At 59.4% G+C, this 18339-nt stretch overlaps 2 protein-coding genes across 5 annotated transcripts in view; one reads left to right on the forward strand and one right to left on the reverse strand.

The window, feature by feature from the left end:
- Positions 1-18339, forward strand: part of MKNK2 (MAPK interacting serine/threonine kinase 2) — a 78146-nt gene that overhangs the window by 44337 nt on the left and 15470 nt on the right. The window lies entirely within an intron of this gene.
- The window catches only part of CSNK1G2 (casein kinase 1 gamma 2), a 46333-nt gene continuing 30377 nt past the window's right edge, over positions 2384-18339 (reverse strand). For 3 of the 4 annotated variants that reach the window (XM_052801104.1, XM_052801105.1, XM_052801106.1), the window contains 11 exons: positions 10812-10852; positions 10208-10277; positions 9634-9782; positions 9002-9236; positions 8702-8787; positions 8050-8134; positions 7795-7943; positions 7270-7353; positions 5386-5490; positions 3501-3607; positions 2384-2928 (listed from right to left, as the gene is read on the reverse strand). In XM_052801104.1, coding sequence (XP_052657064.1) covers positions 2874-2928; positions 3501-3607; positions 5386-5490; positions 7270-7353; positions 7795-7943; positions 8050-8134; positions 8702-8787; positions 9002-9236; positions 9634-9782; positions 10208-10277; positions 10812-10852 — 1166 coding nt within the window. In that variant the 3' untranslated portion in view covers positions 2384-2873. The remainder of the gene's footprint in view (positions 2929-3500; positions 3608-5385; positions 5491-7269; positions 7354-7794; positions 7944-8049; positions 8135-8701; positions 8788-9001; positions 9237-9633; positions 9783-10207; positions 10278-10811; positions 10853-18339) is intronic. The other variant, XM_052801107.1, reaches the window with a different exon arrangement.

Consider the following 18339-nt stretch of genomic DNA (forward strand, 5'->3'; position numbering starts at 1 on the left):
GCCTGTGCTGAAGCGCTTTACCAAGGGCCTTGCCCTTCTGCTCTCGCTCCCCATTGCACGCATTGGTGCTGCGCTCGAGGAGGCACAAGGTCCTGTGGCAGTGGCTGGATCTTGTCTGGCTCGAGCAGGATGTCTGTCCTGTCCTTCCTCCTCCTTAGCCGTGAGGCCGAGGGCTCCCCCAGCTCCCCCCACCTGCATCAGGGCTGCGGAACCCCCTTTTATAGAGCCCTGCCTGTGGCTGAGGACTGGGCTCCAGCTGGGAACTGCCCTCCTGTGCCACCAACTTCCCCACTCAGCGGGTTTTTTAGAGGAACATCCACTGGGAGCCCTGGGGAGAGTCAGGCTGGGCAGGGAGCTGCCTGCAGCCATGAGCCTCCCTGCTGCCCCCCCGACCTCCCCCAGCTTTCCTCCTGCTGTTTCACATGAAAAAGAAATGAGGGGATGTATTTTTAGCTTGGTACTATTTAGCTGCACGAAAGGCCGGTGCACAGTGCGTGGCTGGGGAGCTGGCCCTCTGCTAGGGGTGGCCACGGAGGAGCAGGGGCAGTTTTCCCCAGGGATGGGGAACCTGCTGCTGGTCGAGCCTCAGATTAAAAAGGGGGGGGGGGGGTTGCTGGTCAGTGTCCCCACCCTCAGGGCCGTACAATCAAATGCAGAAGAATGCATAGGTTTTTAAAGATTTTTTAATTGTTTTTATTAAAAAAAAAAAAAGCCCCTAAATTCTATGGCTTCCAGGAAGCATCAGAGAAATTTAAATGCCATTTCTGTACACTTTGTTTTAAAGCAGTAACTAAACTCGCAATGGAACAAACGCCCTCACATACAATCTCAGTTTTTGGACTCCTCGCTGGAAGGACAGTAAGTCCTGGGGGCCGGGCCGCTGTCCTCGGCTGCCCCTGCAGCCCTGCTCGCAGCTGCCGGTGGCAGAGGGTGCAGATGGAGCCGGGCAAATGCCCATGGCCATGTCCCTTCCCCTCCACGGCTCCTCTTCGGCCTCCGTTTGGGTTGGTCTGAGCTGATGCTCTAAGAAGGATCTGCTTCCAGTGAAAATTTAAGGCGATTTTTAAATTTTTTTGTTTGTTTGCCTCGTTGGGGAAACAAGGTCAAACGTTGCACATCACCCCCCTGCCATGGCTGGGGGACACAGCAGCAGCTGGGGCTGCCCTGGCCCCTCCTGCCCTGCTGCAGCCCAGGAGAAGCCAAAGCCAGGGTCAATCCCAAATTTAGGAAGAAGAGGGGCCACAGCGCAGTGCCCTCCCCAGGGCCCCTATATGCAGCCGTGGCCCATGGGTGCCCAGGCAGGGTGACACCCCCCACCCCCCCAGGCTGGCGCAGCCCCCCCCCATGATTCGGGGTCTCCAGCAGCTCCCAGAGACGGTCAGTTTGGCCAAATGTTTCAAGGCAGCCACAGATGGTCCCATTCCCCACACCCCCACCCCCCCAAAGCCTCAGCACAGCCTCAGCCCCCTCTCTTGGGGCAGACCAACAGGGTTTTGGTAAAGATAAGTAAAAGTGTGCCTTCCCCCCCCCCAACAACGTGTCATGATCAATACACACAACAGCACACGGGTTCAGTCGTGGGAAAGCTGCAGTGCCGTGGGGGTGGTGAGGAACAGGGGAGGGGTGGTGGGGGGTGTCTCTGTGTGGATCTCTCTGTGTTCATGTTCACGTCCGTGCATTTGTGTGTAAGTTGCAAAAACTCCAGGTTTTCCCCAGCGCAGGCGGCAGGACACCATGCCAGCAGCTCCGGCAGCGTCGGCCCACCCTGATGCCCTTCGCCGTGTGCCTCCGTGCCTGCCCACCCCGGCCACAGCCCACCCTGCGCCTGCTGCCGCCCTGGAGAGCAGCCCCGGGGCCCGCTCTGACACGCAGCAAACGGTCTGAAAAACCAAAGAGGCCAAAAAAAAAAAAACCACTGCCCCCGCGCCGCTGCAAATACCTAAAGCTGTTGAGGAAACGCATGGAGCCCTAAGACATCCCAGCGCCAGAGATGAGGCTGCTTTGCTTTTCCTCCGTGCGCTGCCAGCTCCCTTCACGGGTCCCTTTGGTCTTGGCCAGGCGGCCCTGGCAGTGGCCGCGGCAGTCCGGTGCCCGGCCGTCCCTGTCCCCACATCCCCCAGCCCCTGGGATTTCCCGACCTGTTCCTGGCAAGACCAAACTTCGCCTGTATTGCTAGCAAAAGTGCATCGTAAAATGAACTGTAAACGCATTTCCTCCCCTCCCCACCCTGCCCCCCCCCACACCTCTCACCGTACCAGAGACTGCACCGCTCGTCACCAAAGGCGTTAACGAAGGGGGGGGACGCGGGGCGGGGGGGGCCTAGAGGAAGAGCAGAATTCGGTAACACTGAAGATGACGGTCAAAGACTGACAACTCAGCACTCTGCACCGAGACTCACTTTAAATTAACTTAAGAGACAAAGAAGCAACAGAAAAAAAAAAAAAAAAAATTCCTCCTTAGCCCACTGCTCTCGAAATTGTCTTCTGCTTCTTCTGACAGCGACGGTTCAGAGTCTGTAGAGTTGATCCCCATTTTCAAACTAGTTATAGACTCAAAAGCAAGTGACGCTGTGGATTTGTTTTGGGGTTTTTTTTTTTTTTTTCTTTTTGACGGACGCAGGAACTTCAGCGAAGTCGGGCTTGGTTCGAGTAAACGGCCACGCGCTGGGCGAGTGGCGGAGGAGAGGACAAGCAGTTTGGGGAGGCCCCGCTCCCCGCCTGCGCGTGGGGTGCTGGGGGAGGCCGTCCGGCTCGGCCTCCCCCCGTCCCCGTCCAAACTGAGGGGCCGCCGGCACCGGCTCCGCAGGTCAAGATCCAGCCACGGCCAGAGGGAGAGGAGCCATCGCGCACGCCGCTCCACCCGGCCCCGGCAGCTCACTTGCGACGCTTGGTGGTTTTCCTCTTCCTTCTCTTGAAGAAACAGCAGCACCTGGGGACGGAGGGGACCCCATCAGCGCCCGGGCCTGGACACGGACGGGCTCAGCAGCCCTGTGGTCAGGGCAGAGCCGGTGGCGGGGACGGAAACCCCTCGGCGTGTTGGTGAGACCCCGTGGGCAGACCTGCTCCAGGAAGTGCCCCTGGTACGTGGCAGCGGCTGGACTGGGAGCACCGCAATGGCCACAGCAAATGACACCTGCCACAGCGAGTGACACCGGCCAGGACAAGTGACACTGGCCACGGCACGCAATGCCAGCCACAGCAAATGCCAGTGGCCAGAGCCGGGGCCAGGCAGGGGCTCCCGGAGAAGGGATGGCCCCGGATCCGTGCACGCATGAGCCTCGGGGCCGGGCAGGGCGAGGTGCGAAGGGGCCGGGGGTGGCGGTGGCCCTGCAGGGACACCCCTCGTGGAGTGCCAGGGAAGAGCGGCAGTTACTCGCTCTAGGGCTGGGCCGTTTCTCCCCGGAGGGGACTGGACAAGGCATGGCACATCGCAGGGCATCTGCCAAAACCCACATTCATCCCGGCCCCGATGAGAGGGAGGCAGCGGGGCTGTGTCCTTACTTTGTATCGTCTGTCACCTCCACCTCGGTGGGGGCTGTGATGGGGGCGTTCGAATGTCCTGCCGTCGGGTCGTCCGTGTTCAGCTCTCCGTTGGTGGAGCTCATCACCTGGGGAGAGGCAAACGTCAGTGTGGGGTGGCCCACGGAGCACAGGCCGGTCCTTAGCCTCATCCCCAACCCAGCGGCAGCTGTGTCCTGCAGAGGTGCAGCCCCAGGAGGTGGCACAGCCCCCCCGGCCCTGCGTGAGCCAGGAGCGCCGAGGTCCCCACACAGGGCAGCAGGACGATGCCCTCGCCCGGACAGCGGGTGCTCAGCCTCAGTGCTGAGCACTCCCAAGCAGCCCCATTGCACAGAGGCGTTCGATCCCCTCGGTGTCTCTGGGAGGATCCCAGCTCCTGGGAACGCCTGCACACCCTGCCAGGAGAGGGGCTTGCTGGCAGCCAGCTCCAACATGCCCAGGAGACATGGCCCCACGAGGCCGTTAGCTCCAAGGAGACCTTGCCACGGCCACATGGCGAGCAACTAGACACAGCTCTTGCTCCCCAGCCCCAGCACCGCTGGGCCCTGTGGGACTCAGCCCAGCGCCCACCCTGCAGGCTCCTGCCGGCCTCAAGGTGCCCCTGAGCTCCTGCCCGCTCGCTGGGGCAGAGGGGCCGTGCACGATGCCAGGGCCGGGAGGAGATCCAAATCACCAAAGCAAGGACGGGGTTGGCATAGGCAACTGGGACTTGCCTGAAACCCCCCTCCTTCACCCGCTGCCCCCCGGCAAAGCCAGGAGCTCCCTGGGGATGCACAGGCCGAAGGATTGCCAAGCTGCTCGTCCCTGGCAAGGAGGATCGGCCTTACCCAGACTCATGGAGGAGCTGCCATCTGACAGCCACAGTGCCCAGCCAGCAGGGCTACGTCAAGCTACAGCCCCCTGAAACAAGCCCAGAGACCCCTGTGCGTCACCAACACCCCCCCTGCAGTGCCGGGTGCAGGCGGAAGACGGGGTGGGGGTTTGCAGAGCGAGAGCAGGGAGCAGCCACCGTGGCAGGTAGGGGACGTGGTACAGGAGGAGCAGGGCAGAGAACAAGCTGGCCCCATGGTCTGCCCCGACCCTGCGACAGCAGCGGCGGGAGCCGGGCCCGAGCCTGGGACCGAGCACCAGCAGAGATTCACCACGGAGCAGCAGGAACGAGCAGCAGCGGCAGGGACGGAAGCAGAGACGGAGGAAGCAGCGCAGACCCAGCCGGGGGGGGGACCCATCATGGATGCCCCACCATCCACGTGGGCTGGACCCCACCAGCCCAAGAAGGGCCGAGCGGCAGAGGCTGCGAGGGCGGCGAGCACGTGGCCGACGGCGCGAGCGCAGGACCGAGGCGGGGAGATGAGGCCGAGGACTGCCCAGGGAAAGGGAGGAGAAGCAGGACTCGAAGCCGTCGCTCCAGTCAAGGAAGGCACAGGGAAATCCCCGCATGGGATAAGGCCGCATTGTCCGGCACTGCTGGGATGAGCAGCACCGGGGGCAGAACCCAATGCCCACCTGGCTGCTCGTGCCACCGCATGGCACAGAGCTAGCACCTCATCCATCTCTAACCGCCCTCCAAGTCCCACCGGCAGCACCAAGGGAGCCCGGCAGCCCCCGGGAAGCAGCACCAGCCTCATCTGCGAGCTGTGAGCATCACGCACCACAGGGACAGGGCAGCACGTGTCGCAGCCTAGGCAAGACCCTGGGCATGCGTGGCCCCGATGCCGCCCCAGGGCAGGGGAGCAGGGCTGATCCCCTGGCACGGCCAGCAGACACACGTTGGCCTGCGCCCGGCTGTGCGGGCAGGTCGCGTGGCGCAGGTTGGCTCTGCTCCCTCCCGCGCCCGCCCCTGCCCTCGGCGCGTGGTTGCATGTACCTGGACGGACCCCCCGAGCCTGCCGGCTGCCAGGTGAGCTCCCAAAGGCTCCTCGGCAGGCTGCCCACCGGCCTGAGGATCCCACAACTCCGTCCCCTCGTGCGGCTGCTCGCGACAGGCAGGAGGAACAGAATGAAAAGAAACAAAAGAAAAGAGGAAGAATGGGGAAGAGAAGGGAGAGGTGGAGGGAAGGGGCAGGGAGAAGAGTGGCAAAGGGAGTCGAGAAAATAAGACATGCAAAAGCAAAAACATGACCGGAGCAGCTCGAGTTTGTGATTGCGGAGGGCACTCGCACAGCACCGTCCTGGCGGCTCCCTGGAGTGGTCCCTGCAGTGACACCGTGGGTCTGCATCCTCCCTGCCACATACACGCACGCACCCCCCCCAGCAATGGAGCTGGGCTCTGGGCATGTCCTCTCTGGGCAGCTGAGGGCACACCACCCCACAGAGGACGGCCAGCCCCACGTAGGGCTGGTGGCTGCATTTTGGAGCAGGCTAGGACAGCAGTGCTGCTCGCTGCACGGGGAGATGCAACCGGGCCAAGGCGACGCTGCCGGCCACTCTCCTGTGAGCGCAATGTTCTGAGGCCGACGCAGATCTTTGCGGGGTGACTGTGAGGAAGCGAGCTGTGCTGCTCCTTGAGGGCACAGGCTCCTTAGCTGTCCCACAGCGGAGGAGTACCCCGCTCCCAAACCCTCGCCATGGTCAATATGGCACAGCCCCACAGCTGCTGGGGGCCCCTGCATCCCCAGGTTGGAAACTGCTCCCACACTGTGGGAGTTTTGTGCTTTGCTTTTCCCACTGCTCTCAAGAAGGGGTGTCGAACACAGCGTTCCTCAGATGCTGGAGGCAGAAAGCAGATCTTACTGGGAGCAAGATCCCAGTAACAAGCCAGAGGCACTTTGAAGACATTGTCCTCTCCCTAAGGAAGCGCTGCCCAGCCGCTGGCCAGTGAGAGCCAGGGCTGTGCCAGGCTCCCTGTGCTTGGCCAGGAGCAGCAAGGGGCACCGCTGGGCCGATACATGGGTGAGGGAGGACAGGGTGCTGCACCCTTGGCTCCAGCGTGTTTGCAGGTGCTCTGCTCCCCGTGGAGGTTCAAGGCAAGAGGACGAGGGTCTGTACAGGACTGCTGGAGAAACGCGTGAGGTTTGCTCTTGATGGCAGCAGTCGCAAAGCCATGTTTCCTTCACCAGGGTAGGACAGGCCACGGGACCAGAGAAGGGCCGGGCAGTCTGGTCCTTTCCCACAGCAGCCCAGGCAGGGAGCTGCCTGCACAGCTCTGCCCATCTCCCTGTCCGTGGCTGCTCCCAGCTTGGCCCCATGTGCCCTGCCAGTTCCTAGGGCAAAGCCAGCCCCTCTCTCCAGCACAGGGCCACACACTGCCAAGCTACCCCATGAATCCCCTCTGAGGCCCAGGCAGCCCCCTCCCTTGTCCTGTATCCCTGCCCCATTGATGAAAGTGGCACCGTGAACAGAGCAGCAAGTTACCCCTGTGGGGACGCGGCACTGGGGACATCTTCCTTAGCACAAGGTGGCTCAGCCTGTACCGTGCCCACACCCACCGGCCAGCACTAACCCCTGCAGCTTGCCAGCTGAAGCCCAGGCCTGGCGCTTCCCCGCCATGCTACAGCCTCCCATGGCTGCTTCCTCCCGCTTCTGCCAGGCCGCCTGGCACAAGGGCCACTGCCACTCCCCCCCCCGCTAGCCACAGACCCAGACCTGCAGGGAGGAAGCCCTCCCACAGACAGCACTGGGGAAAAAAGGATGCCCCAGTCCCTGCCTCCATCCAGAGGCCCTGCTGGGCTCCGTGGGTCTGTGGAGCAGAAAACCCGAGCAGCGCACGACCGTGGTCCCGTGCTCCAGCCGGGGCAGTGCCGCCACTCACCTGGTGTTTGGTGTGTGGCTGTGCTTTGTCTCTGTTCGGTGGCTGCACCTGCACCTCGCTGTGCATCGTGCCAATGGGGGTGGGCTGGGGACATGACAAGGACAACATCAGCCGCAGCACAGCAGCCCTACCACCGCCCCACACCCCCTGATGCAATCTCTGGCCAAACATGCAGAATACCCCAGAATTGGGGCCCGATCCCAGCCCCCACCCCAGCCCCAGCAGCACCACGAGGTGCCAACATGACTGCTGGGTTCCTCTTAGCTCCAGAAGCCTCAAATTTCTGTGTCACAGCTTTAACTCATTGGCACAACAGTCCCAGCTTGGAGCTGGCTGCTGGTGTCGCGTGAGGACTGGTGGAGCTGATCTGTCGGGCACGGACGTGCATGGCAGGGACAACTGCCGACCTGCAACCTCTCTGGCTGCTGCCACAGACCATGCTGACTCCCCATCATGCTACCCACCGCCCCCTCGGTGCCCTGGGGCCCAGCACCCTCTGCCCGACCCAGCTCCCTCGCCACTCACCAGTGGTTTCCCTGCCCAGTCGTATTCATAGTCGAACACGTAACCGTTCCTCTCGAACAAGTCTGTGAAGAGCTTCCGCAGGTAGTCGTAGTCAGGCTTCTCGAAGAAATCCAGCCGCCGCACATAGCGCAAGTATGTGGCCATCTCCTCTGCAGGAACAGGTTGGGCTCAGTTGGGGCAGGGGGACAAGATGCCAGGCCAGCAGGTTCTGGGGACAGGCTGGGGACAGGGACAGGCCATGCAGAGTGCCCTCACCTGGGAAGTTCTCACAGAGCACCTCCACTGGAGTGGCTCTTTTGGTGTCGCCGATCTTCTGATACCTCTCCTTTAGCGTGTCAGCCTAGCAGAGACAAGGAGCAGGTCAGCATCAGAGGGGAAGGTCAGGTCAGAGAGGTGAAGGCACTGGGTGCTGTCACACCACGAACAGTTTCTTGGTCCCCCCTTTTCCAGCTAACAGCAAGAGCTCATTCCCAGGGAATACCCTCACCCAGGGCAGGTCTGGAGGATGAACACTAGGGCGTGTGGTTCCAAGACAGCCACTGTGAGAGCAGCTGGGATACCCGCAAAGTGGGGGGACACAGAGAGGGGGACACCTACAGCCACTCAGCATGGCAAGGGCCTGGCACAGAGCTCAGAGCAACAGCCCCTGCATCTGGTGGGGTGCCAACCCTCCAACACCCTGGGGGCCAGAGCTTCTCCTCCCTCCAAGATGCCGCCCATGCCAGGGCAGAGCCAGACCCATAGGGCAGCTGTGCTGTAAGAGACTGAAAGAGTTAATGCTTCAAACATTGTGGTGGGGCAAGTTCTGCCTAACAACGAACTCTGCAAGGAATTCTGAATTCAACACGACTCCCTGGTCTGTCTGGGTCGTGACACGTGCCCAGGGACAGCGGGAGCTGGCAGTTACCTTGAGGCCTTGCCAAGGGAGGCTCCCGCGGAGGAAGTACATAAACATGTGCCCTAATGCTTCCAGGTCGTCCCTGCGGCTTTGTTCTGCATGGAGGAAGAGACACGGGCATGTTCCCACTACAGCCACTGTCTGTGTCCCCACCAGACCCTGCAGCACCCCAAGTCCCCTGCCAATATCCCAGGCTGAAAAGCAGGAGAGGCAGTTTGTCCCCAGCCCCCACCTCCGGCAGGGGGGAGCTCACACCCTGTAGTCCCCTTTTGGCCAAGTGGCAGGGCTGGCCGCACGGTGCGCACACACCTTTCCCGAGGTGGGTGTTGATGCTCATGTAGCGTGCTGTCCCTGTCAGGCTCTTGTGCTCTCGGTAGGGGATGTGTTTTTTGGTCTCGGGGTCAATATACTCTTTGGCCAGGCCAAAATCGATGATGTGGATGGTGTGCTGCCGCTTGCTGCCCGGCCGCCCCACCAGGAAGTTCTCTGGCTTGACGTCTCTGTAGATCAGGCTTTTGGTGTGGACGTACTCCATCCGTGTGATCTGGGGGCAGCAGGAGATGTCAGCACCACGGCAGAGATGCACCGTGTGTCCTGCATGCCTCCCTGCACCCTCCTTCCCTGGGGGACAACCTCAGTCCGGCCACACCTCGGACACACAGTGAGAGACACTCGTTTGTGCTCAGAGGGGGTGAGGGAGAGCCCTCCTACACCAGGGAGGGGTGAGGTATGGAGGGAGGTGGTCTGGCATGTGCCAGCAGGCAGTGCCTCCTGCGGCCTGACGGGCGCTGGTTCACCTGTCCTTCCCCTCCCCTTCCCTGCAGGGTCCCCACGCAGCCACCGTGCCCACACATCACCCTGCTCCCCCGGGGCAGTCTGCGGCTAGGCGGGCCAGGGCGAGCTGTGCAGAGCCACAGGCGAGGTGGAGATGCCGTGCTCACCAGCTGGATCGCGATCATCAGGACGGTCTTGAGCGTGAAGGTCCGATCACACAGATCAAAGAGATCTTCTAGGCTGGGTCCTAGCAGCTCCAACACCATGGCATTGTACTTCCCGCAGGGGCCAAAGTAGTAAACCTGAGGAATTCCTTCTGCAAGAGACAGAGCAGGGGTTGTCAGGGGTTACAACAGGGCTGAGCAGCACACAGCCACGCTGTCACAGCCATGCCATTGCTGGAGTTGGGACAGGGGGCTGCAGATGGGGGGGATGTCTCTGCACTGCCCTCCCTCGGCACCACAGACAGCCTGGCTCTGCTCTTGGCACGAGGGCGAAGGAGGCAGCTCCATCTGCATCCCTGACTCTGCTGCGGGGGAGGTGGGGGGAAAGAACTAAATAAAAAGGGATCAAAGATTAGATGTGGCTTTGTGTAAAATCGGCCTCTCCCAGCCGAGCAGATGGGCAGGAGTTGCTCAGGCCGGGGAGTGAAGTTGCAGTCACATTTATAGGAACCCTCCCTTTCCTAGCAGGGTCGCCCAGGCAGCCAGCTCCCCACGGCAGCTCAGCCTGTCCCCATACCTGCATTGCCGAGCTGTTTGTAGAACCGATACTCCAGGTGCAGCTGGGGGGCCCGGGATTTTATGGGTTCCTTGGAGGAGAGAAGGAGAACAGTTAAGTCTGTTGCAGGGAGCAGGATGTTAGGGAGGTCTGGGTGTCAGACACCTCCTTCACATGCTGGACTGAGAACATTTGCGGTTGAGATGAGAGCCTCGGGGGACAACGAGAGAAAACCAGCCCATATGGGAGACAGATCCAGCCCCTCCAGAGAGATCCGGGTGCTGGGGCAGACACTAATGGGAGCAGGTATCAGTGGGGACCACCCTCTCCTGGAGGTCTCTCTGCCGCTGCCACCGCTGAGCGCAGCACAGGCCACAGGGAGGTCCTGGAGAAGCAAAGACCTAGCTCTTCTCTCCCCAGGCCCAGATCACCCCACCTGCAATGACGTGCATTGCTTTGCCTGCCCTCAATTCCTAGCAGTGAGCACAGCTCCCCTGCGCACCCACCCATCCACCACGTATCGCAACCGGCTCGGTTTGACCCGCTCTAACAACCTGGGGAGGGTGAACAATCTGCTTCCCAGGTGGCCTGAACATCACCACCCCCGACCACCGGAGGGACTCACCAATTTGATAGCTACGTATTCATTCGTGTAGAGGTTCTTTCCTGCAGGGAGAGACATGAAAAAGGCAACTGAAAACAAGTGAACCTTTGCATTAACCCCACATCACACCCACCGCAGTCCCTGAGGGCTCCTGGGCTGCAGAATGTCCAGAACAGGTTCGGTGGCTCCCACAATACATAAACAGGCCTCGAGGCATGAGCGGGAGCAGGAACCCACTGTGGGGAGTTGCAACATGCCTGTTAATTACCCCCAGATGGGGTAGGTGCATTCCTCTGGGATGGGCAGGCTGCTGGGGGGCTGGAGCCAAGTCTGCTGGGAGGGGGGGCAGCATCCCAGTCTGGGCCTGCAGGGATGTGACTGGCCAAGGCAGGAACAAGGCTGGGACTTGCTCTTTCTCCCAGCCACAGCCCTGCATGGAGAGGGGCTGCCCTGCTCTGGGAGGGTTGTCCAGAATCGGGGGACACTGCTTTGTGGGTGGCGGGACCACACAGAGGTTGGCAGGGAGGAAGGACCCTCAAGAGCACGGGGGCGGCTTGAGGCACTGCAGCTGGCAGTGGTTTGAAGACATCGCAGGTAAGTGGAAATCCCTTCCCCAGAGCTTAGGACACTCCTGGGGATTGCACACGTGCGTGTGCGTGCGTGTGTGCACATGTATATCGCTCAACCTCATCCTTCGGGATGCTCCCACCCACCCAAGGGTGCAGGGGAAGCCAGGAGCAGATCCACAGCATGGCCCAGACTATACGAGGAGGAGCTGATGGCACCGATGTGCCAGACGACTGCTTCCAGGAGCTCTTCAGGAGAGCTGAGAGGGCAGCCATGCCACCCCAAAACCCTGTAAATGACTTCCTAGAGAGCTCAGCACCTTCACAGGAGTTTTCACACCCATAACTACAGAAAGGCTGAACTAACGGTGTCCGGACATCACCTTGTTCACCCCAGAGAGCCAGGAGGGCATGAGGAAGGTGTTACACCTGGGAAGCATCAGTACAATCTCTGTCCCAGGTCCATAAAGGCAAAGACTGAACAGTTTTGCAGAAACATTTGAGGCCCCTTCATGACACCGGGGAGATGGGAGTTAACTGCAGCAGGTTCCCTTCCACTGCATGCAGAGCCAGCAGACACGCGATCCCACTGCCTGGCATGTGCGTATCTGATGGAGCTGCATCTGTCTCCTCGGATTTTCTCCAAGCAATTTGCTCAGGGAACAAGCTCCTCCTGGCATAAGATTTCATCTGCTCTGACTGCTGCTCTCCACCTGAAGCAGCAATAAATCCTCGTCGGGTGACATCAGAGCCAGCTGCTGAGCGCCAGAGTCAGCAGCAGGATTACGGGAAGAGGGATGAATGGGAGATATTAATGGAGCGGCTCCTCCCAGGGACGGGCTCTGCAGCCAAGGAGGGGCTCAATCCTACTGCCTTGCTGACCCTCTCCCATCCCAGGGGACTGCTGCCAAGCCACTTTGTCTCCTGCCTCTGTAAAACCAAATCACTTCACAGCGATTAGGAAGTAGGTGATTTGCAAGGGAGAAATGTCTGGCTAACACAAGCGTATGCCAGACCGAGGGTTTTTGGCCCATCATGGACTGATGTTTGCTGCGCAGGAGGTGGGACATCCCCCAGATCCATGGCTCCAGAGCTCAAGGAAACCCTCAGTTCATTGGGAACTTGATTGGGGCAGGGAAGAACTGAAATCTTGATGGACCCCAGTGCAGCTCCCTCACCCCTCCCATAAGCAGTCACCTCCCAACGACTTAACAGGGAGAGAAGGCAGCAAGCCGGCCCGGAGAAGCGCGTGCAGGCAGCTTATCTTCCACACACCAGGACCTCTGTGTTTTGCAAACAATCACAAGGGAGAGCAAAACAGCTACATGCATCAGCCGAGATGCAGGGGTAGGCAGAGCCCAGCCAGGCAGGCATGGCCCTGCCTGCAACAATGGCACAGGGTCCCCACGTGCTCCCCAGCTAAGGTGGGCTCTGGCCTCAGGGCTGTACAGTTCAGTCCAAAAAAATCACTGCTGCCTTCAGGGCAGTAACATGCAACCAAAAAACTCAGCTGGATTCTCCCTGAGGTTAGGCTGGGTCTAAAGAGGGGAAAAAAGACCCACGGCAGGATACCTGCCACCCTGCCAGAGGTGCACTGCAAAATCAGCCAAGCACAGCAGGGAGGGAGAAGGTAAGGAGGCAGGAGCTTCCGCAGCAGTGCTGTGCTGGGAGAGGTCGGCTCCGTCCCTGTTACGTGGCATCTGTCCTGTCCCCACCACGCTGGGCCCCCTGTGGCTCGCTGGCAGAGAAAGCTACCCGCAAAAATGCTCTGGGAGCTGGCAGCCCTCTCCCAGCCCAAGAAACGAGTCCAAATCATTTGATACCCCCATGGATCCTCCCTTCCTGTAACGCTCAGAGGGCTTGGACAAGCTGATAGAAAAGATGGGGGAGCAGAGAGAGCACAGACCGTTGCTGCTGTCTAACCACCACCATCCTTTTCCCTGATAAAAGAATGTGCAAAGAGCAGAACTGGCCTATCATGAAGAAAAACAAAGCAACAGGAAAGAAAAAGTGAAAGAGCAAGGAGAGAGGGCTGTGGGGTCCTTCCCCCAGCAGGGCCCGGCCCATGCTGGGGAACTCCCCGCTCCAGCTCCTGGAGCAGTTCCCATGGCTGCCCCCATGCTGCCCGCTCTGCCGAGCGCTCACTAACAATAACTTTAACACCTAAAATGTGTTGGAGTCCATGGACCGCCCCGGGGAGGACTCAAGCAGGCAGCGCTGCAGGATTCATAGAAGAAAATGTGCTTTTGAAAGAAAAAAAAAAAGAGAAAAGCGTCAAGATGGGCGGCAGAAAGCAAATATTTGCATTTGCAGAGAGGCCTTTGCCCTGCTCAGTGCTGGCGGCACCTCCGAATCCAGCTGCCAACACCTGCAAGACTCGGCATGTCTGATCATAGCCGAGAGGAGGCGGCCAGACCTGGGGTCCCTATCGTGTTTAAAAGCCGGACGTGGCTTTCTCTTAACCCTGTGCTAACACCCAAATCGTCTCCCTCGCGAAGGCGGATTTGACAGCAGTGGGGTCCGGCACCTGCTCCTGCACATCACGGCGGCCTGAGGAGGAGCCAGGCTCTGCGCTGGGCTCCCAACCAGGTCCCCATCCAAATGGCTTCCCCTGTGCCAGCCCCTCTGCCTGGTGCTGCCCCTCGGTCGTGGCACAGCGTGGGGCACAGCATCGCACTGACCACGCCGGGAGCCTCTCTGCTACAGCCCTGGTTGCAGCAGGAGCATGGAGTTGTGTCTGGGCGCTGGGACCAGCAATTTGGCTTCTCCGGTCCCCAGGCAATGCAGTCGAGGAGCGCAGGAGAAGGCAGCTCTGTGCGAAGGCGGCCGGGCACTGGCCCAGCACTGCAAGCACTGCAGCCCCAGCAACACCAGCTGCATCAGTCCAAGTACTGACAGTTCCTTGGAGCATTGGGTTTTAATACCATTGGAATAAAAAAAAAAAAAAAGAAGTTATTTTGGAGTTTGACCTTCCTCTAGAGGAGGCTGTGAAAGACCAAGAGGAAAAACAAGCGTGAGCCATTAGCAAGGGAGGCAAGAGGAACAGTTGGCAGGCAGTGTGTGGGCTCTTCTCTCCCACAGCCTACTCCAAAGACAGCCATGAGCTGCCTCCAGCATGTGGCGGGTCTGCAGCTCTGACCAGTCAGCCGCCTTTTAGAGGTGGCTGAGCCCTTCACCACAAATGCACATGTACGGAGGTCTCTGCCGAGCCAAAGAGAGAAGGGTGTCATGTGCAGCGTGCTGACCCCAGCCTGCATTCTCTGAAGATCTCTTTTGTGGCCCCCAAGAAGTAACCCACTGCAAGTACCCAGGAGGCTGCAGGCCAGGGGTGAGAGCCACAGCTCAAGAGAGCTTGGGAATGTCCCCAGCACTCGCAAGTGACCATTCAGCTGGGACATGGCCCCAGCCCCAGCTGTAGTAGTGACCTGCTGCTGGCTCATACACTGCACAAGGACACCCCCCGCCCCCCCATTTAATTCCTTCCAAAATGCTGGTTTTACTTTTTAAAAATAAGTTAATTTCCAGCTTTTAACTTTGAAGGAAGACAGACATTGTGTTTCCAAGCTACCATTAGAAATGAATGCACCAGACTGGGGGAGAGGGGTGAGCACAGGAAAGGTGCAAAAAGCACATTTGCAGAAGTTTACTGCAGGAATAACAGAAGCAGCAGCCTCTGCCGGGTCCCCATCCCTCCCCATACCCCACTCCTGGGCTGAGGCTGCCCCAGGGCAGCTCCATGGCACAACCTCCCCAGAGCATCGGCCTCAGGCCAGGCTCAGGAGGGGGCCATCAGGGAGGCCCCTGCCCAGGCAGCATGGCTGGACAAACAGCAGCTGCTAGCTCCAAAGTGCAGCTCTGAGGCAGCCCAGCACCAGGCAGAGCTCAGGGAAAGGGTCTTGCACACCACCCAGGTGCTTTGGGCTCATTTTTGACCTTTCTGGTCAATGTCTGGATTTTCCTTCTCTCCCCCTATCCCAGCCCACCCCAAAGCACCACCGAGGTGCTGCTAAGAGAGGCCTGCTCCAACAAACCCTCGCTGCAAGCAGTACGTGCTGGCCTGCTCCCAGGGGTACAGGGAGCTGGCAGAGGCAGCAGGCTGCAGGCTCCCGCCGCTCGGCCGTAGCCCAGTGCCAGCGCACACGAGCCACCAGCCACGCTCCAGTCACCTCTGCTGCCACCAGTTTCCTCCTGCCTTGTGTTTCAGAGGGCAGCATCCAGCCCTGGCACAGAGGCGGGCTGGCTGCATGCAGCTGATGGGCAGGGGTGCTGCCCAGCCAGGGCAGGGGGGAGTAGGGGGGGCTGCAGGCAGCGGGTGCTGCCCAGGGCTGCCTGTGGAAAGCCCCAGGAGGAGCTGGGCTGGCACTCGTGCACAGCTGCAGGCTGGCAGGGGGAAGAACAAGCACTTTGGATGTGCTGGCTGGGGCACGGTGCCCTGTCCAGCCCAGGGTGCAGCACCAGGACAGGGTAACCAGGAGGTAACAGGACCCACCACCTGCACGACCTAAACACCCACATGGTTCCCCCCCAAACCCCATGCAGCAGAGGACTGAGGCAGCTGCCCCACTCCAGCTCCCAGCCCAGCTCTCCAGTCACGCTCGTACAGCAAGGAACTGACCAGCAGCACTGCCTGACTGGGACAGGGACTGGCACTACGTTTGTGTATCACCCAGGACACCAAGGCCAGCATGAAGCCGGAGTGGCAGGATCCATGCATGGCTCTGGCAGCCAAGAAATCCTGCCCAAGTCATTCCCCTTCTGGCTTCCCAAAAATGCCTTTCACCAATTTTTTTTAAATTTTATTTTTAAACAAATCACTTTTGATTTTGGACACCTCCGCACCTCAGAGGACACTTGTCTCGATCTGGGGCAGCTGAGCTGAGGCACCCAGAACAACAGATCAGCACCTGCCTCTCGGCACAGTGACGAAATTGGGCAAGGTGTTACCTGTTTCAGGAAGACAACTTCATCTTCCTCCATCCCCCACCGCTGGGAGCTGGAGGAGTCGCCTCCTAGCATGTTTTTGCAAGATCTCCTGGGGTTTTTTTATGAAAGAAAAAAGTCTGAAGAAGATTTGGGAGCTTTTAAACGCTGAGCTACACTTTTGCCTCTGCAACCAGCCTGCCTTGAGTGCGAATACTCCATTCACAGGGGAAAACTGAGTGTCCAGCAACAGCTGGGGAGCATTCCTGCTCATGCCACCACTTCACAGCAGGATCCCTCTGGTTCCTTGCCATTCATCTGCAGTTGGAGGAATCCCTACTTTCTGTGAAGTCCTGAAAGCATTCCTGAGCCCTGACGCAGCTCAGAGGCACACCTAAGGAACAGAGATGGGATTTTAGGAGAAAAGCCACATAGCTGTGGCTTCCACTGCTGTGATGAGATCTTGTGCTCAGGCCTTTACTATGTTATGGCCAGGCACTATAGGGTGTGACAGGGCAGGGGAAAACCACATGAAGGGACTAGAAGCTTCTTTTGCTCATGGCAAGGACAAACTCTCACAGCGATAATTGACCACTGCAGAGCCCCAGAGCAAGAGCTCACTGCTTGTCCCTTCAGCCATGAGCAAACTGAGCCCAACTGCTTCCACGTCCCTGCAGCAGCTCTGCTCTGAGCAACCCAGACTGCCAGTTTCACAGACACTCCTCAGATCCGTGCGAGACTTGTGTCCACCTCGGTGCATTCCTCAAAAAGCAAAGGGGAGGCCAAGGCAGGGGTCACACTGACCCCCAGTGCTGAGCACGCCAGACAAAGCAACAGCCAGAACCCCAGTTGTTTCAGACTCCTGCCTAGAACAGGATCTCGGAAGATAGCTTGCCCAGAAACACGTACCCACTGTGGGACATGCATGGGCAAGCAGGGAAAAGGAGGTGGAAGGACACAGGTAGACCCTGCACGGCTCAGAGACCTCTGTCCACCCCCTCCCAGCCAGCCCTGCAGGGAGGCACTGGCAGCAGGAGGTGCAGCAGCCCCAGGGGATGACCAGATCCACCTGGGTAGTGAAAGGAGCAGCTGGTGTGGCAAAATCCCTAAATACCTCTCCTTCCACAATACCTCGGTCTGGAGGAAGGATCAGAGCACTTCACGACACCAGGAGAGACAGACCCTCTGCTGCTGAATGCGAGAACCACTTGGTTGGATTTTAAACAGAACATTTTCCCAAGCTCTGCAATTAAGCGGCGATCCCATCGGGGAGTTCAGGAACAGGACAGTTTAGCCTGGCACCAGCCAGTCTGTCATGCTGGGAAGAGCTAACATTAACTCCCCACAGACAGAGGCGGCACAGCAAGGTGGGTAAACTCACCCCACCGTCTGCACGGGTGCCTGAGCCGGGGCTGCCGGCCGCGCCTCCCAACAGCCTCCCACCTCCTGCTCCTTTTGCACGCAAACAGCCAGCCGAGACGACCACATTTACTGCAGGTTTAGCTCAGAGCTTGGTTTGAAAAGGCACTGCTTAAAATATCGTGGAGCAACAAGGCCTACAGCTGTCAGGCTCCCAGCCTGCTCCGGGGACCGGCTCTCTTCCCTCTTCCTAGGGCACAAGCCCGTTCCCATAGCACTCGCAGCCAAGGCCAATGCTCCGCCTGGCAGAGACTCCATCAACACGTCCAACGTGCATTCCTGGAGACATCCAGACTGCACTGCTGGCACAGCGGTGCCTGGCACTGCCAGGCCTCTCCCAGCTGCCTGATGCCAACCGAAGAGTGAACAGCTTACTGAAAGCCTCCTGGGGCATGCCGAGTCCTTGGGAGTGGAGCAACCTACCCACCCTCTACACAAGAGTTCGCTTGAACTGTTTCCTGATAAACTTGGTTCAAAATGGAAAGTGACCATGGAAGGTGCTTGGGTTTTATTCAGCCCTTTCTCTCTCCCCTGCATAAAATTTTAGGAGAGACTCTGAAACAACCAGTTTCAACAACTGGAGAATTTACCCAGGATAAAATACTGACTCTCTTCCCCAGATGTTTGCCCCAGCAAAGCAAACA

The sequence above is a fragment of the Harpia harpyja genome, chromosome 11 (genome assembly GCF_026419915.1).
Source record: "Harpia harpyja isolate bHarHar1 chromosome 11, bHarHar1 primary haplotype, whole genome shotgun sequence".
NCBI lineage: Eukaryota > Metazoa > Chordata > Aves > Accipitriformes > Accipitridae > Harpia > Harpia harpyja.